The 24,062-nt window shown below is 33.4% G+C and overlaps 1 protein-coding gene across 3 annotated transcripts; it reads left to right on the forward strand.

Annotated features, from left to right (window-relative positions):
- Window positions 1-3,536: 3,536 nt before the first annotated feature.
- LOC137828598 (uncharacterized) lies at window positions 3,537-23,794 on the forward strand. Of its 3 annotated transcripts, XM_068635237.1 has the most exons (10): window positions 3,547-3,927; window positions 13,335-13,649; window positions 13,979-14,027; window positions 15,517-15,676; window positions 15,971-16,143; window positions 19,739-19,833; window positions 19,955-20,003; window positions 22,174-22,453; window positions 22,694-22,772; window positions 23,408-23,794. In XM_068635237.1, the coding sequence occupies exons 1-10, from the start codon at window positions 3,583-3,585 to the stop codon at window positions 23,597-23,599; spliced, it is 1,737 nt and encodes a 578-aa protein (XP_068491338.1). In that variant the 5' UTR covers window positions 3,547-3,582; the 3' UTR covers window positions 23,600-23,794. The 3 variants fall into 3 exon arrangements, with proteins under 3 accessions (XP_068491341.1, XP_068491338.1, XP_068491340.1); XM_068635239.1 differs by lacking the exon at window positions 22,694-22,772; XM_068635240.1 differs by lacking the exons at window positions 15,517-15,676; window positions 15,971-16,143 and having other exon boundaries at window positions 3,537-3,927.
- The last annotated feature ends 268 nt before the right edge of the window (window positions 23,795-24,062 follow it).

Below are 24,062 nucleotides of genomic sequence, written 5' to 3' on the forward strand. Positions count from 1 at the left end.
ATAATAATTTAAAAAATAATAATTAATGAGAAATATATTTTAAATATAAATTTTTGAATAAATTTTTTTATTAAATTAATTATTTTCTTATTTAGATTAATTATGTAAATGATCTCTCAGTATTATTCTCATGACACATACATAATAAGATATGGATAAAAATAAATAATTATGATGTTATGAATTTTCAATGAAATTTGGATTTTAATCATACTAATAAATTGACTAATAAAATATTTCATTAAATATATACATTTTTAAGGTAATAAATGAAGACACGTGATTACTATTCTAATTGAAAAATAGTATAAAATAATATCTATAATATATATATATATAAATAATATTATATTTTAAAAAAATTATAAAAGATTTAGGTGAAACTACTACATTGGATACCTAAACATTTATGAATTTCAAAAAAAAATAAAAATACTATTAAATATTAAAAAATTTATTATATTGTGAAAATTGGAATGAATAATTTCAGAATATTTGAGAGTATGAGAATGCTCGAATAAATTATGAGAATGCACGAATAACTACACCTCCATACATTCTTCCTACATGTTCATGTATTTTTTAATTACAATCCTACACTTTTGAGTATATTTTAAGATTTTTTGTTCACTATTTTTTTTTTTCATTTTCTAGTGTATATTGGATTGTAAAATCCGTAACACTCCCTTACTATAATATATATTATAAATTATATAATTCGAAATGTATTTTTGGATTTCGAAATATCTTATGGATTGTACAATCCATAATAAATTTAAAAATCACATTCCATATTACACAATCTGGAAGGCATTTTCGGATCTATAAATACCTTTTGGATTGTAAAATATGGAATGGAATACATATTATAGTAAGGGGTGTTGCGGATTGTACAATCCAGAATGTATTATCGGATCCAGAAATATCTTATGGATTTTGTAATCCAAAATTGTTCTTTTAAAAGAAAGTAAGTGTATTCCGTATTGTAGAATTGAAGAGGTCTAAATAGAAGAAAAAAATAATATTTCCTACAAAATATATTAAGACAAATTGATCTTTTCGTCTCATCTATGGAGTGTCTGGAGATGTTATGGAGATGTAAGAAGAAACAACCATACACGGGTTATGCGGTCCGCCCTGTCCCACCCTATACTTGGTCTGCATGGAATGTAAATTATGCGGGTCGTGTCTAAGTGGGCCAACGGGTTAAAATAGGTAGTCAACCTTGCGTTTTTTATCATCGAACCGCCTCACATTGTTATCCTTAATTTATGAGGTGTTTCTTCTTGCACCCTTACATTTTTTTTTCATGCACCCCTACATTTTTAAAAATACCAAATTAGCCTTGCCATTTTTATTTGAAAAAGGCACCGTTGATGGCTTCCATGACTACGCTTGTTTTTCTTGGTTGATTATTGGCTCTAGTAGAGAGTGCTTTAAATTGAACGGAGCAAGGGTGGAGGTGTGGTAGTCGTTTTGAAGTGTTAGTTGAAGGTAATAATTGAGTTTTGTTCAAGAGGGTTAGGTAATAAATGAAGACACGTGATTACTATTCTATTGAAAATTAATATAAAATAATATCTATAATATATACATATATATAAATAATATTATATTTTAAAAAAAATTATAAAAGATTTAGGTGAAACTACTACATTGGATGTCATCTATGCATTTCAAAAAGTAAAAAAAAAAAACTATTAAATATTAACATTTTTATTCATATTGTGAAAATTGGAATGAATAATTTTGAAATATTTGAGAGTATGAGAATGCACGAATAAATTATGAGAATGCACGAATACGTGCACCTCCATACATTCTTCCTACACTTTCATGTATTTTTTTAATTATAATCCTACACTTTTGAGTATATTTTAAGATTTTTTGTTCACTATTTTTTTTCATTTTCTAGTGTATACTGGTTTGTAAAACTTGTAACACTCCCTTACTATAATATGTATTATAAATTATATAATTTGGAATGTATTTTTGGATTTCAAAATATCTTATGGATTGTACAATCCATAATAAATTTAAAAATTGCATTTCATATTACACAATCTGGATCCAGAAATACCTTATGGATTTTATAATCCAAAATTGTTTTTTTTTTAAAAGAAGTAAGTGTATTCCATATTGTAGAATTCGGGAGGTCAAAATAGAAAAAAAAATATTCCCTACAAAATATATTAAGAACAAATTGGTCTTTTCGTCTCATCTATTGGGTGTCTGGAGATGTTATGGAGATGTAAGAAGAAACAACCATACACGGGTTATGCGGTCTGTCCTGCCCCGCCCTATACTTGGTCTGCATGGAATGTGAATTATGCGGGACATGTCTAAGTGGGCCAACAGATTAAAATAGGTAGTCAACCTTGCGTTTTTTATTATCGAACTGCCTCACATTATTATCCTTAATTTATGAGGTGTTTCTTCTTTAACCCCTACATATTTTTTCATGCACCCCTACATTTTTAAAAATACAAAATTAGCCTTGCCATTTTTATTTGAAAAGGCATAGTTGATGGTTTCCATGACTACGCTTGTTTTTCTTGGTTGATTATTGTCGTTGGTAGAGGGTGCTTTAAGTTGAAAGGAGTAAGGGTGAAGGTGTGGTAGTCGTTTTGAAGTGTTGGTTGATTTGAAGGTAATAATTGAGTTTTATTCAAGAGGGTTAGGTGATAATGGAGTTTAAAGGGGAAATCAGGTTCTGTGGATTATGAACTAAACAATCTACAAGTAACCACTTAAAAACAAAAAAACTTTCATCACCTAAAAACACAAACTCATCCAACCAAAAAATTGCAAAGAACCTCAGCCAACAAAAACAACAAATAAAACAGAAAAACAACACATAAACCAATACCGAATTGCTAAATTCAGGACTATTGTGAAACAGTAATTCCAGTATCATTTCGGATCCGCCTTTCCGTTTAGCTTAGATGGACTACTAAATTTGATAGCCATAATATTAACTTTCGAATTCATTAACCCCAAAAAAATAGAATACATAAACCAACCTGTTAGATAAAACAACTAGAAAAATTCAACCTAAAACACCACCACAATTGTCGCGCTTTTAATAGCAATGTGGATAAAAAAATAAAAGAAAGAGACAGAAAAGTTTGTAACATGAGAATATGCTGCCTTTAAAGTTTTTAAAAACTCCAAAAATAATTTAGTAATTACATATAATTGTAACGAAAAAAAATTAAGGGTAAAGAAGAAATACCTAATTTCTGTTGTGGAATATAATTTTTAATTCTAAATTAAATTTGTAACGATGGTAGTATGCTGCCTTTAAGGTTTTTAAAAACTCAATTAAGATTTTTAAAAATTGAAAAAATAATTTAGTAACTGCATATAAATGTAACGGTTCGGAGAAAAAAAAAATAAAGGTAAGGAAGAAATACCTAATTTCTGTAGTGGAATATAATTTTTGATTCTAAATTTCTAATTTCAAAATAAAGGGTAATTCTGAAATTTTAAAATTTTTATAAGTGTAGTTTCAAAATCTTATATATACTGTTGGAGTGGGTGGAAGCGAAAGGTGGCAGAAAGAAAGAGAGTAAAGAGAAAATGCTGGCAGTTAAAGAAAAGACGAGTGCGGTGGTTCCGGTGGCCAGTTACGCAACGGAGTTCAGAGCCTACAAAGACGACGCCTGGTACACGGTGTGCGTATTGTTCCATGGCGACACTCTCACAGTGAAGTACTCGAACTTCTCCCCCGAAAACGACGACGCTTTTCGGCCCTCAGACTTTCAGAACATGAACGAAGTGGAGAACTTCAAGTTCCGGTTCAGACCGCTCTCCAAACAGGTTCAGGACGAGGAGTGTCGGTTACTCTCTCCCGGTGCTAGGGTCTGCGCTTGCCACTCCTTCGCCCACGACGACGTTCGCTTCTACGACGCCCTCGTCGACGGGGTCAGTCATCGCTAATCCTTCACCATTTCTTTAATACTCACATTTTATGTTCTCTACCTCTAGTTATTGGAAAATGCAATTTTGGGTTATTAAAAATCTTTAACTCTACACTTTTTTTAATTTTTCAAAATTAAGTGAATTTAGTCCATTACTATTAAATTTTAAACCTATAACACTGAAAATACTAAATTCTAAATTTTAAACCCTAAATAACCCAACAATTAAACCCTAAATAACCCAACAAATCAAATATTAGTTGATGTTTAAGGAACCTGAATTTTGGAAATGCTTTTGTATTTTTCACTCATTTAAGGAAATTAAGATTCTTCTTCTTTGGAAATGCCTTTCCACCGCTCCCGCGGCAAGTATTTTCTACACTTATATTTTACATTTAGAAATTTTTAATAACATCTTACTATGCATGTTTCATGAAAATAATATTATAAGACAATTTACCTAATGCATCTAAATAAAAAAATTCAAAATTTTTATTTAAAATATTATTTTTTAAAATAAATATTTCTTATGCGGGCTGACTCGCAGGTCTGTAAATCCTTATGCGTTGCGGGCTAGAAAAATCAACCCGCAAATTCTATGTGGGGCAGACCAACCCGACCCACTTTTGGTAGGCCTGCGGGACGGGCCATCCCGCATTGCCACCCCTAATTTTCACCTAAAGGTCAAGTAAACTAGGGTTCTTCTTTCGAATTATTTTTTTATTTCTCACTCGAGACTTAGGAGATGAGAGTTTTTCTTTAGAACTATTTCTCATTAACATCAATGGTCCGACCTCAAATTCACATAATTAACATCACTAGAATCAATTATGGCATCTAAAGTATTGTTTGCTTTGAAGTTTAGAACTCTATCACTAATTATTATTGGTCTTGACTCCTAAAGATGTGAGACTATTTAGCGTACTAAAACAAACTTTAATATTTGTTACAACTTGTGGTTAAACTTGATTCTAAATGTATAATAGGGTGAATAAGTAGGTAAGACACTTTTATCACTAACATGTTCTTATGTCTTGTTTGAATTGGGGGACAAGATTTGAGGAGTGAATTTAAAGGAACTTGAGGAAAGTATAAAGAAAATGATCTTGTTAAGATTAAGGTATGTTAGAGTGAATTTGTGAGAAAAATTTATTGGAGCTTGTGAGTAGTGATTTGGAGATTTTTTATTTTTTCTAAAATGTGTAAATTTTTAGTTAATTAAAATTTATATGAGTTTTGTTAAATAATTATTTTCAGAAAAATTACAAATTAGTTAACATTGTTGGAAATATGAAAAATTGTCATAATAAAATTCTCACTTATAAAGTAAGAAATGTAATAAATTTTAAAAACTTTTATTTCAACTTCAAATAAATTTTGATGTAAAGAATAATAATTTTATTTTTATTATAAATACATGTAAAAAATATTTTCATAAAATCAAATCAAAATTAAAATTAATTTTTATTATTGTTAATAATATTATTTAATAAATTTATTTTAGTTATTATTAAATATGTAATTTATATATATATATTTTATTATTGTTTATAATTTATTTATTATTATTTTAAAAATTTATTTTAATTACTATTATTATTTAGATAGTTGAAGGTGTAGTCAACATCAAAATGTAATCATAATCACTATGAGTGCCAACAATCTCATCAAAACACTATGCTTGACCTAGCCTTGAATAATATTTTTTGTTCTTTGTCATCTTCTTGTAAAGTTGGGCTAGTTTAGATGATGATGCTCCTTTCATGGTTACATCAATAGGTGAAAACCATTGATCTTTAAGGGCATTTTATTGAATTTGTCCAAATAACATGTGATGTATCTTGAGAATTAGTGTTCTTTAGGTTTTCTTTGGGAATCTAGACATTCAATGAAATTTGATATAGCTAGTATTTGATGCTTGACCCTTTTTTAAGCAATAGAAACAATCCACAAATGGTTATGTAAATGTTTTCTTAAATTGAAATAATTTCTAAAAGCTTTTTGTTTGTTTTGATGAGAAAAACCAATTAAAGCTTTGTCCATAACACACTTTAGGGAATTTAGGAGTGCATCTAGATTTGATCTTCCAAATGTTAATTTCTCAAGAGTTTTCAAAAGATATTGTATTTTGCTAATTACTTGCGATCCTCACAATTATAAGTTTTCTCTTGAGAATATATAGTTGCACAAGGAGTTTCCATAAATCATTTCTTAAGCATTTAGTTTTCAAATTGTCATTTTCCTATTGAATATACAAAAGGTTATTAGATAGTTTGGGAACATGAAATTCATTTTTTAAAGGAAAAGGAAGGTTGAAGGTGGATGTTACCACAACCAGTAATGGAGGTATTAGAACCATTAACAATAATAATATGTTGGTTACCAGATAAAACAGTGTTGGATGAAAAATAAGATGAATGAGGTGTCATATGGTCAGTAGCACCAGAGTTTATAACCAAATATTTTCAGTACTAGAAGCATTAAAGGATAAAAAACTAGAACTCTTACCACTTATGGTTAAGGAACAATAGCTAGATGTCTTACTAAGGAAATCCATGAGAGCTCAAAATCGACTGAGCTTTGCAGATTGACAATATTTGGTTCCGTTCACAAAACTCACTTGTTTTTTTTCTAGTGGTGGTGGTCAACGGTCAATGAGACAATCAACGTTTAACGCGACGGTCAACAAAGGCTTACGATGATCAACGGTGGTGGTCTGCAGTCAACAGAAAAAAGGTTGCAGCAATGAAGGCTGCCCGAAAAAATGTAGAAGCAAAAAAAAAGTTGCAACAATGAAGGCTGCTTAGAAAACAAGGTTGCAGCAATGAAGGTTGCCCAAAAGAAATGCAGAGAGTCTTCTAAGATCAGGAGCTTTGATACCAAGTTGAAAGAAGAAGATTGAATATATTTCTAAATATCTTTACAAATGTGATTACAGTCTAAATTATAAATTATTTACAACCTAATTAAGGAAAGTAATAGGCACGGTCAAGGTTATCAAACTCTAGGGTAAACTCGTAAACCCTTAAGAGTTTAAGAGTCAGATGAAGGTTGCTAGGTCGACTTGGGAGTAAACTTGTTTTTGAGTAAACTCGGAGTTGACTCGGTCAAACTCGACCAAACTCGCGAGTCTAAGGCCGAGTCACCGAGTTGCAAAAAAAAGCCCCAAAACGGTGTGTTCCATTCTAATTAGGTTAGATTTTAGGATTTCTTTTTACCTAGTTCCATTCTTCACACATCTTCTTCACTACGTCATCGCATGACGCATCCTCGTCGCACCGTGCATCCTCGCCGCCGATCGTTCGCAAAGCACTTCAGCCTTATATGTTGTGATGCGGCTGTTGTGATGACTTTTAGGGTTAGGACAAATTGGGTTTTGGATTAGGGTTTTGAAATTAGGTTGGGGCTTTTAAAATGGGTTGGAGTTTTTTAGGTGATTCGATTTAGGACAGATTTTGGTGCATAACGATTTATTTTAGTTTTTTTTGGGCAGATTAGGTTTTTTTTTTATTTTAGGGTAGATTGGATTTTTTTTTTAAAATTTTGGATAATTGATTGTTTTTTTTTTTAAATTTTTTTTGTTGGCACACGGTAAGATGTGTGAAGTGATTTAAATTCAGCATTTTTACTACCACCTAGAAGTAAGAATGCTACAGGAAATAGATGAAGATGATGATGGAGAGAATCATGAAAATCTTGGAGATGATTTCCTTAGAGGATTAGATGAATGAGACTTTTAAACTTGATAACATTTGTGTTGTTTTAGTTATTTTGTTGGTGTATGAACTTTTTTATTTCAATAATATGAAATTTTGCTATCATGAATTTTTTTGTTAGATTTTTTATGTGAAGGAGACTCGTGACTCTTACGAGTCTACGAGTCAGGTAGTCTAAGATTGTACGATTTTACGATATATATTCATGGTAACGATCTGCGATCACCAGAATAATACGATTCCGGTGGATCGCGTGGGATCGTCGATTCCGGTGGATCTGTTTAAGATGGAGGCATCAACAACATATGGGATAGTTTGATATTAGGGCTTTTATTTAAGATGGAGGTAGCATAACATATGGGCTCAATTAAATAAAAAGCCCAAATAAGTGAAAAGAACCCACTTACCTCCCAGTGAAAGAAATCACTTACTGCACAGTACTGAGAACGTTACAACTTCAACAGAATTACAACTTCACTCCCACTCTCTTCTCCTCTTCCGTTTCATCTTCTCCTTTCCTTTCAATTTCCCCACTGCAGTCCCACTCTCCTCTATTTTTTCTCTTTGTAACCAAGTGCAACTTTTTTTTTCCTCTAATTTTTCTCACTGCAACCAAGTGCAGTTTTTTTTTCTCTATTGTTTCTCACTGCAACCAAGTGCAGATTTTGTTCCTCTGTTTTTTCTCACTGCAACCAAGTGCTGTTTTTTTTTCCTCTGTTTTATTTCAGTGCAACCCAATTTGCAGTCCCAAATTCCCATAATTAAAATGACTTCTATACCCGTGATAGTGACTCTAAAAAATGCTCCAAGAAATAGGAGTGATGTTGCTAGGAAGCATTGTATCTTAGTTGATGGGGATACTAGAAAACTTCAATGCAAAATACTGTCAAAAGGTATTAACAAGGGGAGTTTATTGATTGAAGCATCACTTGGCTGGTACTCAAAAGGATGTTGGAGCATGCAAGGATGCTCCTGATGAAGTTAAAAAGGAGATGTAGGAAATTGTTGTTGATTTGCAACAAAAATTAAATAAGAAATCAAGTCTTAGTTTGGAAGATGAGGAAATGGCAAAAACTGGTGAGAAAAGAAAAAACAATGAGGAAGAGTCCACTCAGTCCATCTTCAGCCCTAGTGATAGAAATATTTTTAAGAATACACAAGCTACAATCAACATGTTTAAGAAAGGTCTTAGAGAGGAGGCATGTCAAGCAATTACTAGGTTCTTTTATAACGATGTTATACCTTTCAATGTGACAAAGAGTGAAGAATTAACTGCTATGTTTGATTTGGTTTCAAAACCATGGTCTTGGATTTAAACCTCTATCCTATCATGAGATTATAGTCAAATATTTGAAGGAGGAAGTTACAAATACATCACTTGCTCTACAATCACATAGGGATGAATGGAAGAAAACGGGATGTACGATTATGATTGATGGTTGGACTGATAAGAAAAGAAGGACAATAATAAACTTCTTGGTGAACAGCCCAAAGGGAACTGTATTTCTGAAGTCCATAGATGCATCTGCTATATCTAAAACAGTCGAGAAAGTTTTTTAGATGATAAATAACATTGTTGAAGAGGTGGGGGAAAACAATATTATTCAAGTTGTCACTGATAATGCAACAAACTACAAAGTTGCTGGTCACATGTTGATGACAAAGAGAAAAAGTTGTTTTGGACACCTTGTGCAACACATTGGGTGGACTTAATGTTGGAGGATTATGAGAAGAAAATCTCAATCCATGAGGAGACCATTCCAAAAGGTAAAAAAATTACTACCTTTATTTATTTAAGATCTTCTCTAATATCTCTACTTCAACATTTCACAAAGGGAAAAGATTTGGTAAGACCTGGTATTACTCACTTTGCTACATCTTTTTTGACATTAGGGTGTTTTCATGAGAATAAAGAAGCTTTAATTATAATGTTTACTCGCCGGATCACTCCGATTCGGTGAGAATCCGATCCAGCCACCGATCCAACGCGTTTTCTGCTTAAAAAATCATAAGATCACGATTTTTACGATATAACTCGCGATCTTACCAACACTGGGTGTGAGTATGGTGATGAGTATCCAGAACTCCAAAAGTTTGTCATTCATGTATTGAGCTTGACATGTAGTTCTTCCGGATGTGAGTGTAACTGAAGTTCCTTTGAGATGGTAAGTTAACTTAAAATATATCTCTAGAATAAAATTAGTATTCTACTAATCCACTAATTACTTATAATATTTGTCTTTGCATTTGTTTAGGTCCACACAAAGAGAATAAATAGACTTAAGCAAAGCACAATGAATGATGTTGGTTTTGTTATGGCTAATTCAAAATTAGCTAAGAAGAAGCAAACAAGAAAACCAACTCAAATTAATATTGATGATTGTTCATTTGATGATGAATGGATTATGGAAGATGAGCATGAGCATAATGTAACATTTGATTTGAATTTGTTGGGTATGAAGTCAGGACCAATTGGGTTGGGCTGACTAGACACCATATTTAGTGACTGAGCTTAATCATTGTATCCCTTTTATAATCTCTATTTAAAGAGATCATTGTACTTGTAATTGATGTGCAACAGAACAGAATGAAAACCTAATACTTCAACATTGTACTTGTGTTGTTTATTTTCTGTAGTTGATTCGTGATTATGTGTAGCTTCTGCGTGCGTTTTTCTCATCAAGTGACATCAGAGCTTGATTCGTTTACACACTAGAGATCCAATCAGTAGAAATTAATCGACCCGAGACGTGAAAATTGCGACTGCAGTAGCGTCACAAAGCTAGCAGGGGCGACAACGTGACCCAAAGCTAGGGTTTCACAGGGGCGGCAGCGACATTCTAAAGCTAGGGTTGCATGTGCGTTCTGTAGGTGTGCTGGTTTGAGACGACATGGAGTGCAGTGTGACGGCGGTGACCAGCGACAGGGGTGGTGCAGAGCGCGCTAGTGCGGTGCGGAGTGCGAACAACGGCGGTGCGCGTTCTAACAGCTGTGGTCCAGTGTGGCCGAGCGCCACTGTAGTGGGGACTGCGATCAGGTCTATTGGTGAGTGATTTTAGGTTGTGCAATTTTTGTGTTCTTGATTTAAGAAAAAAAAAGATTGCCAAGATTTGAAATTAGATGTACCGAGTATCTCGTTAGTCGTTTGAGATGGCAGAAGACGGAAAGTTCCGAATTGAAAAATTCGATGGTACAAATTTCAGTTGGTGGAAAATGCAACTTGGGGATTTGCTAGTTCAGTTACTGAGCACATCAATAAAATGAATTCGATATTAGTCTGACTTACGTCAGTGGGCATTAAGTTCGATGATGAAATTTAAACTTTACTATTGATATCGTCATTACTTGACAGTTGGTCCGGAACGGTTGCAGGAGTTACCAGTTCAGCGGGATCCGATGGATTCACTTTTGAGAAGATTGTGATCTCATTCTTGACGAGGATGTCCGAAAAAGGAGTTTTGAGAAATTATCTAGTGAATCGCTATATATCATCAGAGGTAAGAAAAATATCAGAGATAAGAAAAATATCGGAGATAGTGGGAGTATTGACAATAGAAGAAGTCAATCAAAGACTCGAGATTGCTTAAGTGTAATATGTTGGAACTGCAAGGAGGTGAGACATTTCAGAAATCAATTCCCAAATGATAAACAAGTCTACATTGCAGAAGACTTCGCGGACGATGACCTTTTAGTCTGTTGTGCGGATAGCAGTGTGGATTCCTGGGTCATGGATTCGGATGCTTCATTTCATGCTACCCACAACAGTGAATCATTGCAAAATCTAGTTATTGGAGACTTTGGAAAGGTAAGACTAGCAAACAACATAACTCTTGATGTTACGGACATGAGTCACATAGTGTTGAAGACACCAGTTCATTTCTGGACTTTGAAGGATGTCAGAGATGTTCCAAGCTTGAAGAAAAATTTGATTTCTATTAGGCAGATCAACGAACAGGGACATGAAGTGAAGTTCGCAAATCAGCAGTGAAAGGTCGTCAAGGGAAATCTTGTCATGACCCGCGGAAGAAAGAAAGGTTCGTTGTATATGTTCGGATTACCGTTTGAGGGAGTGACCATCCCTTTTAAGAAGATAAACAAAGTCTGGTTCAAAGAATCTCATGGGCAGAAGAGGGTTGTCTTTACAATAGAGAAACCCAGAGCCATAGGTCAGATTCAGGATGAACGAGCATGAAAAAGTTCAGGTAGACCAGTCAGAGGTACTTATGGCAATGGGAGCACAGGTTGTGCTTCAGCTGAGATTCCTAGACGACAGTGGGTTAGGAGAACCAGTATTCGAGTTGTTGAAACATCTCCAGAAAATTTCTTGTTGAGTATGAAGTATGTTTGTTCTCAGGCTATTTCAGGATTCGGTAGTTCCTGTAAGTGGGAGTCGGTAGGAACAGAGAACAGGTCAGTGACTGACGTGTTAAAACTCAGGGGAGTTTTAACAAAGTCTTAAAAAATGATTAAGAAGGCTGGTGGCAACTAGAGGTGGAACATTGAGTTCCGTCGATAGATTACAAAAGTACATGTACACAGTTAAAGCGCAGGTGAACATTTTGGGCTGACTAGACACCATGTTTAGTGAGTGAGCTTAATCATTGTGTCTCTTTTATAATCTCTATTTAAAGAGATCATTGTACTTGTAATTGGTGTGCAACAGAAAATAATGAAAACCTAATAGTTGCCCGTGTGGATGTAGGTTGCAGTTGGCGACCGAACCACGTTAAATATTGTGTTGTTTATTTTTTGCAGTTGATTCATGATTATGTGTGTTGCTTCCGCGTGCGTTTTTCCCATCAGGATTCCTATCGAAGTAGGGGAGGATGAATCTTTACATAGTCATCACTTAGACATGATTGATTTGAATGATGAAGGAGATGGAAATCATGAAACTGAATATAAATTTAACTTAGACAAGATTATTTGATTTAGATTGATTGTTATTTTCTCAATGTTTTGTAACTAGTAAATGCTTACTCTTATCATAGGATGTGTTGTTTACACTAATTATGCACTCTTTTATATATTATGAGGTTCTATTATGAATTTCATAAAATTTGTAAGATCTTATGATCCGTGTTACGATCTTTCGATTTATGATTTATGTTTATCTTTCTGATCCCAAGTAAGATCTCGATTTTGAATACCTTGGTAATAGGTAATTAAAACAAGAAATAATATGTAATTAAAACTATACAAATCAAATCACTAAAATATATCAAACCTATCCTAATAAATAGATATCAAAATTTACACTAATTATGGAATGATTATCTTCTAATTATGCAATAGAAACTAAGCAAGTCATACCAAGTACTAAATTCAATAAAATAGAAATCTAATGTCTTTTTAGCTAGGCCCTATTTGCTAGAGAGAAGAAAAATAAGGTAAAGTGAAATGAAGAGGATGAGTGAGAATAAGCGAGAAAAAAAATGTGGAAGTTAAAGGTGTTTGGTTAAAGAGAAATAGAGAAGCATTGAAAAATAGTTTAGTAAGTTCCACAATTTTTAAAATTATTTCCACCTCATTCTCGTCTTCCAAGCACACCAAATTGTTTCCTTCCTGCTCCACCAATTTCTCACCTACCAATCACATCATTAGTGTTGGGAAAATGACAAAAAACTTTTTATATTTTGGATTAAATTGCTTCGATTTTATCTTTGTGCTTTTGATATTGTGTCTACTTCCATAGGTGCAAGAAAGCAAGCATTCTTGGGAAACAGGAGAGGAAGAATGTTTGTGCACCTTTATACTCTTTTGGTTGCATGGGCCAAATGCAAGAAACTTGACTACTTCATCAATTGAGAATATTTGTGTAGTTCAACCTAGATGGGAGCTCGATCCTGTATTGGCTTCATTTTTAGATATGGTGAAGCAGAATATAGAGTTGTTTTCTGCTTGTCCAGTTTTAGTGTCAACAGGGGATTATGACTTGGAAATGGTGACATATGGCAACAAAATCCCAAACACTACTCATAGAATGAGTTGTTTTGTCAAAAGAAAAAAGGTAAGTATGTATATTTTCAATCATGAGCTCTTTCCATTAACTTGCATGTTGAGAAAGTTATAATGATGATGTCTATTTGGACAAACTTCTTATAAGGACTTTTGCATAAATTTAAATTACCTTATGCATAAGCTAATTTGTAGAAGTTTTCTCATTGTTTCTCTAATTTTTTTTTAAGTTGTGAATAAACTAATTTTAACTCATGTCATTTTTCTTTCTATTTTTGTCTTCTAAAAGTTTTATGAAGAAGTTTCTTCAAACAACTTACAAGTTCCAATTGTTGGGCGTGTTTAGTGCCTAACATGATCTTATAATATATGCCTCTACAGGAAGCACAACATTATGAGCAGCGTACTATCAATGTTTGTTCAGATAAAGGTTTGTTTCTATTTAGTTGTAGAGATTAGTTCTAGAAGAGTATTCCACTCCTTGGATTTTGATTCAAAAAGTATTTTTGATATTTGTTCTATTCATATTATAAGCAATGTCTTGTCTCATGTGTGATAGACTAATAAGTTTTCCTTCCAATTTTTTTATATTGCCATTTTTCCATAGGAAAGTCATCTTCACTTCCAATCTTATGATTATATTCAATAGGAAATCTTGAGGTTTTATATCTTAGCTCACTTGTTTCTTTAAGGTGATCAAATACATATTTTCTTTGAGAGATTAAAAAATATTCATTTTGGAGTAAGCAACCTCTATTTCAAGGAAATACTTGAGATTTCCTAGGTCTTTCATTTCAAATTGGGTCATTAATTTTTCCTTTACATCTAATTTCTTTGTTCCATCATCTCCCACAATAATCATATCATCCACAGAGAAGTATAGTCAATTTACTAATAACAAAGTCCTAAATCTCCCAAACCATGCTCTTGGACATTGTTTAAGCCCATAAAAAACCTTTTTTAGGAGGCATGCCTTATTCCTTCCACCCCGAGTACACACTTCTTCTATTAAAGCTCTATGGAGAAAGACATTTTTCACATCTAACTGATGTATGTCCAAACCAAAATGGGCTGCCAGAGCAAGAACTAGTTGGACTGTATTCATCTATGGGTGATAATTTGATTTCTTGTAAGAGCAAGAAACAAAATGTTGTGGAAAGATCTAGTTCTGAAGCAGAATATAGAGTTATGGCCTTAGCTACTTGTGAGCTTACTTGGCTTAAACATATTGATAATTAGGTTACTCTTCATAATAGTTCAAATCTCGTTATTCATGAAAAGACCAAACATGTTGAGATTGAGTGTCATTTCATTCAAAGATTGTGTTTGCAACTGAGTTTGTTAATTTGAATGATCAATTGGCAGATATTTTTATTAAAGCTTTATAGGAACCTAGAATTGATTATATTTGTAACAAGCTTGGTACATAGGTTTTATATGCACCAGCTTGAGGGAAGTGTTGAATGTAACGAGCTTAGCCCATAGTTCTGTTATTTTGTTATTATTTCTATTTATAAATAAACAATCTTATGTGTGAATTTTATATATTTGTTTTTTATTTTATTTTTAATAGTAAGCTTTCTGTTGCATAATTAGGAGATAATTATTCCGTAATTAAGTGAAGATTTCATTATCTATTTATTAGGATAGATTTGATATCTTATAGTGATTTGATTTGATTTGTATAGCTTTAATTACTTATTATTTTTCTTAATTAGGTTGTAAACCGTTTATAAATTGAGTCTGTAATCACATTTGTAAATACATCTCAGAAATATATTTCATTTATTTCTTTTAACTTGGTATTAGAGCTCCTAATTTGGGAGACTATGCTTCTGCAATCTTTTTTTTAGCAGCCTTCATTGTTGCAATTATTTTTCTGGGCAATCTTCATTGTTGCAATTACTTTTTTTGGGCAGCTTTAATTGTTGCAACTGCTTTTTTTCCTTCTCTTTTCTCCATTGGCCACCACCTTGCACCATTGATCGTCACTGCCACCGCCATTGGCTGTCGCCAATTGCCGTTGGAAACCGCCGATCATCGCTGGAAACCGCTAACCGTTGCTGGAAACTATCGTCGGTAAAAAATTTTGGCTAACTTTTTTTTGTGTGAACAAGACCAAATTTTGCCAATCTACAAAGCTCAGTTGGTTTATCGTACACTGCTTTATCTGGCTGGTAACCAATATATTACTTTGATAATGGTTCCAATACCCCCATTACTGGTTATGGTAACATCCACCTTCAACCTTAATTTCCTTTAAAAAATGTGTTTGATGTTCCCAAACTATCCAATAATCTTTTGTCTATTCAAAAGGTTACCCAAGATTTAAATTGTGCATTGGTATTCTTTTATTCCCATTATGTTTTTCAGGATCTTGCCACGGGGAAGACTATTGGAATTGCTAAAAGAGCAGGACGGGTTATATTATTTACAACATGAAGAAAATAAAAAATGTGTTAGACTACATGCACACACTTCTAATCTTCAGCAAGGCCTTGAATCTTGGTCATCCTCTCAGATATGGCTTCAACACAGACGTTTTGGTCATCCTCCATTTAATACCCTAAAGTCTTTATTTCCTGTTTTATTTACAAAAGTGTCTGTTGAGTCTTTTCATTGTGATGTTTGTCAATTTGCTAAACACCATTGGACAACTTTTCTTAATGGTAATAAAAGTTCTAAACATTTTGATCTTATTCTTTTAGATGGATGGGGACCTTCACCTATTCCTAATATCTCGGGTGAAAAATTGTTTGTTTCATTTATTGATGAGTGTACTCGGGTTACCTGGATATTTCTCTTGAAATATAAGTCTGAAGTTTTTCACTTGTTTGTAAATTTTTATAGAATGGTTCAAACACAATTTGAAAGTCCAATTAAGAGATTGCATTCTGATAATGGAAGAGAATATGTGAACCAAAACCTTTTCAAGTTGCTGAAAGGAAAAATCATCATCTCCTTGAAGTTACTATTGCTTTATTTTTCGAAACGTCTGTTCCTAGATCTTTCTGGGGCAAGGAATCCTGACTGCTCTCGGGTTCTAGAGGGTGTTACTCCTATTCAGCATGTTGACTAGTCTTCAAAATTGTGTCTTTGTTGTCCATCTTTTGTCCATATTCATAGTCCTTATCAAGGTAAGTTAGATCCTTGCGCCATCAAATGTGTCTTCATCGGTTATGCCCCCAACAAAAAGGGGTACAAATGTTATCACCCTTAAAGTCGTAAAGTATATGTTTCTAAAGATGTCAACTTTCATGAAATAGAGTCTTTCTTTCCTAGTTCTCAGCTTTAAGGGAGAGTATTCAAGAAGTTGAGGTTCTTAAGTTGTCGCCTTTTCCTTTGTTGTAGGATTTCATTCTTAGGGAGGATGACAAAGACTCTGCACCAACATCATTACCAGAGAAGAATAACGAGGACAAATATTTTGGAAAACAATATTAGCGAAGGGAACAAGAACCCGTCCTGGTTGAACAACAACTTCAATTATCTAAACCGGAGGTAAGAACTCATACACGTGAGACTCTTGAGGACACCTTAAATAGTGTGGTTAGCCAATTCATGCATGATCCAAGAGAAAGACACTTGCAAGCACTAAATATAATTATTTAGTACTTAAAAGTCTCTCCAGGGAAAGGATTGCTATTCAAAAAAGGGAAAAACTTATCCATGAAAATATGTTCTGATGCTGACTATGCAAGATCAATTGTTGATAGGAGATCCACCACAGGCTATTGCATGTTCCTGGGTGGAAATCTGGTGACATGGAGGAGCAAAAAACAAAATGTAGTTGCAAGATCAAGTGCAAAAGCAGAATTTAGAGCCATGGCTCAAGGGGTTTGTGAACTGTTATGGATGAAGATCACACTCCATGATCTCAAAATAAAATATGAATCTCCTATGGGTTTGGTGTGTGATAATAAGTTCGTCATCAGTATTGCACTGAATCTAGTTCAACATGACCGAACAAAGCACGTAGACTTTTCATTAAGGAGAAATTGGATAATGGTGTTATAGTCACCGAGTACATCCCTTCAATACTCCAATTGGCATATATGTTTACTAGCGGACTTCCCACAAAACAATTCAAAAATCTTACTTCCAAGTTTGGAATGATAGATATACATTCAACAACTTGAGGGGGAGTGTTGCATAATTAGGAGATAATTATTTCGTAATTAAGTGCAGATTTCATTCTCTATTTATTAGGATAGATTTGATATCGTTTAGTGATTTGATTTGATTTGTATAACTTTAATTATCTATTATCTAAATTGACACTGTAATCACATTTGTAAATACATCTCAAAAATATATTTAATCTATTTCTTTCAACTTTTTCATATAAAAAAGTTAAGACATAATGAAAATAACCTCTTTGGCAAAAGAAACAAAAAGTCCAAATCTACTCAAATCGGAGCCAGATGAGATGTCATATGCAACGTTGTCAAGATCGCGAGTTAACTTGCCGATCTTGCGTTTTTACGATCTTTTTAGGCAAAAACGAGTTGGATTGGAGGTGAGATCGGACCCTCTCTGGATCGGAGCGATCCAGTAATCCAAGGGTTGGATTGAACGATCCATGAGCTTCTGCGATCCATGACGCGGTCCAAAAAAAACCCTAATGCGTCGCTCGTGCTCGCCGCCGCCTTCGCGCACCACCGCAAACGCATGCTGTGACGTCGGCGAAGCATGAAGGAGCTGTGGCGGCGGCCGCGCGTAAGGAAGGAGGAGCTGCGACGGCACCGCGCATAAGGAAGGAAGAGATGCTGGCAGCACATGTCTAAATCTAAATTTTAAGAGACATAACTTTGGGCTTTTAACCTAATAAAACCTAATTCAAAATTTAAATATGAGATGTGCTCTGTTATGTGCAGCTGGAACCCTAAATAAAATTCACAGCTTAACCCTAAATAAAATTAACAGCTTACTCAAAATTAGATTTTTTGGGCCCATCTAAAAAATTACAATTATTTTCATCTCCAACACATTTTCTTATCCTAAATAAAAGTCATAGCTTACTAATTTGGACCGTTTAATGAATTATCTTATGTATAGAAACTTGAATAGTAACTCTTCCGAGTCGAATTACGATCTCCGAGTTACGAGTTTTTTTTCCCTCTCCGATCCGCCTCCGAGTTACGAGTTTGACAACATTGGTCATATGCCAGGGAATGGGCTTAGGAGGTTGTGACAACCCTGTTTGTGGCAGTGGAAACAAGGTTCCCAGGATCAAGAACTCTGATACCAAACTTACACTATGTAAGGAAACAAAGAATTATTTTATTCTTATCAACCATAACAATTACATTCCTATCATATTTGTCTGGAATAATCAAATCCTTTAAAATAAGGAAATAAAAAAAAAAAGACTTTGAAGACATTCTTTCCTAATTACTATGGAGATGTTAGGTATATTTTTTATCCTAATAATTTACTGTTTACAACATAAACATATGATAGGAACTTGGGTATTATGGATGTGTGTAAGTCTCTCATCAAATAGTATGGGATGCTCAAGGGTTGGTTCCTCAATTTATTGGGTACTTAACAATTGGTATCAAAGTTTGTTCACAATTGGTATCAGCTTTTATGAGTGGTATCATGATAGAAACTTGGTTACTGTGAAGCACGTAGTATAGGATGCTTAGTGGAGTATTAAGTGTTTGGTTCTTCCTCCTCAATTGCTAGCGTTTGAAGGTGGGTTTCCGAAGTGATTGAGTACTTATTGCCATATGAAAATGACATGTCAATGTTAAGTATCATGTGGTTTTATTTACGGACCTGTAGAATTGACATTGTCAAAGACACATGGTAAAATTGTTGAAGTTGCATCTCATAATGTGGTAAAATTGCTATTAGGATGGGTGGTGACACAATTTGAAAGAACGTGTGGTTATTGGGCATAAAATGAAAATATGGTCGAACTTAAAATATGGTACGTTTGATTTGATTTCCTTCCCTGAGATGCTGCTCAGATTCTTCTTACAAATATTTGCTTTGATCTATTTTTGGTTATTATTGTCTTTGCTCTAATTCTCAAATTGATGAGTTTCTTTGCAAATAATGATCTTTAGAGCATTCTTTTCCTTTGGTTATTTTCTTTAAATGTCTTCCTAATTCTATGTTGTTCTTTTGCAGTGCCAAAGGAAGATTTTGGCTTTGATATGGTACCATATTGCAACAAAAGATCTAATACTACTAGTAAATTTACTTATTTTGGACGAATGATAAAGGCAAGTAGTACATGCCTCTCTATGTAACTTGAATCCTTTCAATGAGCTTGCTTGCTGAGAAAGATATAATAATAGCGATACTGGACATGTTCTGTTGCTAATATTATATCCTCCTTTACAGGAAACACAACGCGCTAGACGGTCTGTTGCCAATGCATGTTCACCTGAAGGTTTGTTCCTATTTAATAGTAAAGGTTAACTCTAGAAGTAGATGAAACTCACTAGGTCCTTCTTCAAAAACCTTTTTGTTGCTATTAAGATATGTGTGGCTCTTTTCATATGATTGTCCATCTAATTCTATTAGGACATTGTAAATCATAGTTGTCAAATCAAAATATCAACGTTTAGGATTGGATGATTTTATCAATTTGACTACTTGATTTGTAAACAATTGGAATTGCATTCATGTACAATTTGACATCATGACATTGACATGGTAATATTGTTGGGGTTACATCTCAGCGAGTTATAAAAACGAAATTGCTATTTGGATTCCCTTTTTACTTATACATCCTCCTTTCATGTTTTTTGTAATTATTTTTCCCAAAAACACCCTCCCTAGAAATAAAATTGTGGAATGTATTTACACTCATTCACAGAAAAAGCGTTCAAAAGCCAACCTACACACCCAGACTCAGGTCCCTTTTACAAATTGTCCTTAAGCTTACTGAGTACTAATTTTTCTGAAGCATGCCTACTTCTGTCTTTTGTTATTTTGTTTCCTGTTCACTTATTCACAGCAAAGTGCAACCATCACACTCTTCTCTTAGGCAATGAACCCACAACACACACTCATTTTTTCCTCACCCCCTACACAGCTTTCTCTCTATTTACCAGAGGTCTAGACAGCTCAAGCACCATTGCCAAATAGTAACTTAGGCTTTTGGAAAACTAAACCATATCATGTAACAATATGACAACCTCTGGTGAACTGCAAATAATGTACTATCACAACACAGGTCCCATCCCTTATTATTGTTAGGGGCATATTTCTGAACCTATAATTAGATATGAAATTTTAGTAAATAAACCAAATAAAGAAATTTTTTAAATCATAAATAACTTGATAAACTTGAATTACCATTTCAAATGAGCTCTTATTATGCTCACACTCAGAGTCAACCTTAAAACTTGGATAGTAAAGCTCTTCAACTCTGGAGTTCATTCCCCAAACATCTCCCGTCATTCTCTAGGAAACGGTATTTTCCTACCATCCTTTTCATTTTCCACATAAGAAAGTCCTCCAGCATAATGAAAATCAACAAGTTGCAATTTATCTTTTTTCTTTTTGCAACATCCTTAACCAATCACCTTATGTATATATGCAACCCATCTTTCAATTTAGAATCATCATGTCTATAAAATTAGGTTCATAGTTTTAGGAGGAATTGAGGTAATAGGCTGCATGTAAAGGCTTGTGAAGTTGATTATCCCACCTTTCATCAATGATTTTCCACATAGTTTCATAACTAGATTCAATACCAACTATGCTCTATTAGAAATAATTTTACAAATAACTAATTAAATTTTAAAAGTGAGAAGATTTAAAATTTTTATCTTTTCTTAATATTATTAAAGTTTCATTTAATCTTCTCTTTTGCACAACCCATTGTGCAATTTATATTTGAATCCACCAATCTTAAGACCACCATGAAAAGCGCAACAACTTAGAGGCATTTTTGGTTACTTTCTTCCAAAATCGACTATCTAACCGCTGCCAGAGCCTTCATCTTTGCTGCTGCCGCCAATTGACCGGTGATTGGATTTGTCCTTATCATCTATGGCTTCTTCCATTCCCTCTTTCGCTGTCATTATGCCGGATCCGTCTATTTATTCTAATTATGTCAATGTTCATCTCTCCACTGACAAATTGGATGAAACTAATTATGACACTTGAGCTTCAGATATTAAATTATGACTTAAGAGCTGAGGGCTTAACTTAATTTCACAAATTTGATTTCGAAAGTGAGCCTGCCACCCACTTATATACTATAATTTGGTAATGTCTCTAGTTGATGTAAGTTCTCCAACATTAGTCATTGCAGAAAATGAGTACACAACCTTAAATGTTAAAACGAGCACTAGTCTGCAAAGCAAGTTGTATAGCAGAGACTTTATTTGATGGTATATAAAATGCTAATTTGAGGTTCTTATTTATTAGGTTTTTCTCTATCCTTACTATGTTCATATAAACAGATATGAGCCTTCTTCATTGACCTGTATTGTACACCCATATCAACCTTGACTTTTATTTAGGGTAAGGGTAGTAGTTATTTATATTTTTATGGGGATGTTCCATAATATGAATCGTCTTACCTTTTCCTTATACTTTGTTTATAGTCAGTTGTCATGACAGAAGAATGGAAGAGAGGGATCTTGAAGGAACAAAAAATATGTGTATGATATTGATTACAAATATAGATAAAGAGTTGTGTCCATCTACAGTTACAGAGTTCTTACGAAGACATACTTCTCTATCAGTCAGAGTCTTCATTTTTCCAAGTTTGTCAATGGAGGTATATACTAGGGGAGCCATTATGGTGCATTCTGAAAAAGAGTTCCAAGAGCTGTGTGACGTTTTGAATAATCCCAACTGCATCATAACATCTTCAACTGGCAGGTATTCCTCATGTATAGCTCTTAAATATTGATGTCTTGCGCACAATCTACTATGGTTTTCATTGTTTGTTATTGTGTTGTATCAACTTAACGTTGAAACCAGGCTTGTCAATTTCTTTTTTAAATTTGCAGTAATTGTTTTAATAATTTAACCATCAGTTCTTACAAAATTGTATATACTAATTTAGTAAAACTGTTTTTATATTCTGTTTAAAATTAATCTATTCATTGTCGTTTTTAGGCCTTGGGTGATACTTGAAAAACTAGTGGGATTAAAAAATATAAAAGCATCAATAGGAGCATTGGTGCATATATCAGAGGTAGGTTTCACACCCGAATTTCTTTCCTTTCACAGAAAGAATATTGTATAGCTTTGTAGGGGAGTGTGATAATCTATTAAGGCTAAAGGGGCAACCATGATCAAATTCAGAGACCAAGAAAATAAGTCTTTCATTGTAATAGTTTCATTACCTAATTAGATAAATTTTTTTATGAGTATTTATTGGAAAAGAAAATAAGAAGGAAAAAAAAAACCTTTTTCTTATCAGTTTATGTATGAGCAAATTTGTAAAAGTTCTTTCATACTTTTTTTTTTCTTTAAAAGTTGTAAAGAAGCATTCAAGAGAAATAGGAAAAATTTGTATTATTGATTGAAAAAGTGTTATTACAGAAGAGGTGATTCTCTGTGTCTAACCAAAAATGAAAATCCCCCGTGACCTCCCTGTTTAGGCCTGTATACAAATTTATTTTAGGCAAATGTTTTCTTTTACCTTACAGATTGGTTAATCTTGATGTCACTAATTCCGAAATTAAAGATAAAAAAGATGCAGGAAGAAACTATGTGGTGGAGGAAGAAACTGTCTTATTTGTATCCAGAATCTTACTTCAGAAAGTTGTTTATGTGCAGTGATAACAATCCACATAGGCTACATGTTTTCATTGTTTTATTCTGCAGAATATATTGCAGGAAGAAAAGAAGGGAAGGAGAAACAATTTGAAGATTGTAGATTCAGGAACTAAAGAATTCAAGATAGCTAGTATTATGAGGGATTTGTTTTGGGCATTTTCTGAGCACCAAGAAAGGTTGCAGAAGAGGCTTGCAGTTGAGGAGAGAAGGATATTTGCAGCTAATCAACAACTTGCTTAAATGTTTGTCCTTCACTTCTTACTATTTTTTGTGCTCATATATGTAAATATAACTACTACAAGCCTATGCTCTACTTTCTTCTTCTAAAACTGTTGGGATTATATTCTAAAAATTCTGCAAAAGAAAATGTGGAGTGGATTGTGTTCTAGAAATGAATATTTGAAATAGAATTTGAAAATCAAAATTCCATAAAAATTCAGAATTCAAAAATTGTGTTCAAGGAAGAAAGATTTCCAGAAAACAAAATTTTGAAAATGTATTCTGGAAAAGGAATTTTGAATTCAAAAAATGGGGTTAGGATCAAATTTGAAGGGTGTGTAGTAATTGGGTTGTTTCTTCGTGCACATTCATAATTTCTCTTGTAGGTTAGACGAAAAGATTATTTTATTTTTTAAAAATTCATCTCAAATTTTACAATAAATTAGGATTCTATAATCTAAAATATGTATTTTGAATTATAATC

The sequence above is a fragment of the Phaseolus vulgaris genome, chromosome 7 (assembly GCF_000499845.2).
Source record: "Phaseolus vulgaris cultivar G19833 chromosome 7, P. vulgaris v2.0, whole genome shotgun sequence".
NCBI lineage: Eukaryota > Viridiplantae > Streptophyta > Magnoliopsida > Fabales > Fabaceae > Phaseolus > Phaseolus vulgaris.

What these genes read in the sequence shown, in the direction of transcription:
- LOC137828598 (XM_068635237.1), top strand. Translation starts at nt 3,583, where the DNA reads ATGCTGGCAGTTAAAGAAAAGACGAGTGCGGTGGTTCCGGTGGCCAGT. An exon ending in GTTGCTGGAAACTATCGTCG is followed by an intron (nt 15,677 to 15,970) that starts GTAAAAAATTTT and finishes TATGTTTTTCAG; the next exon opens with GATCTTGCCACGGGGAAGAC. An exon ending in ATAACATCTTCAACTGGCAG is followed by an intron (nt 22,454 to 22,693) that starts GTATTCCTCATG and finishes TGTCGTTTTTAG; the next exon opens with GCCTTGGGTGATACTTGAAA.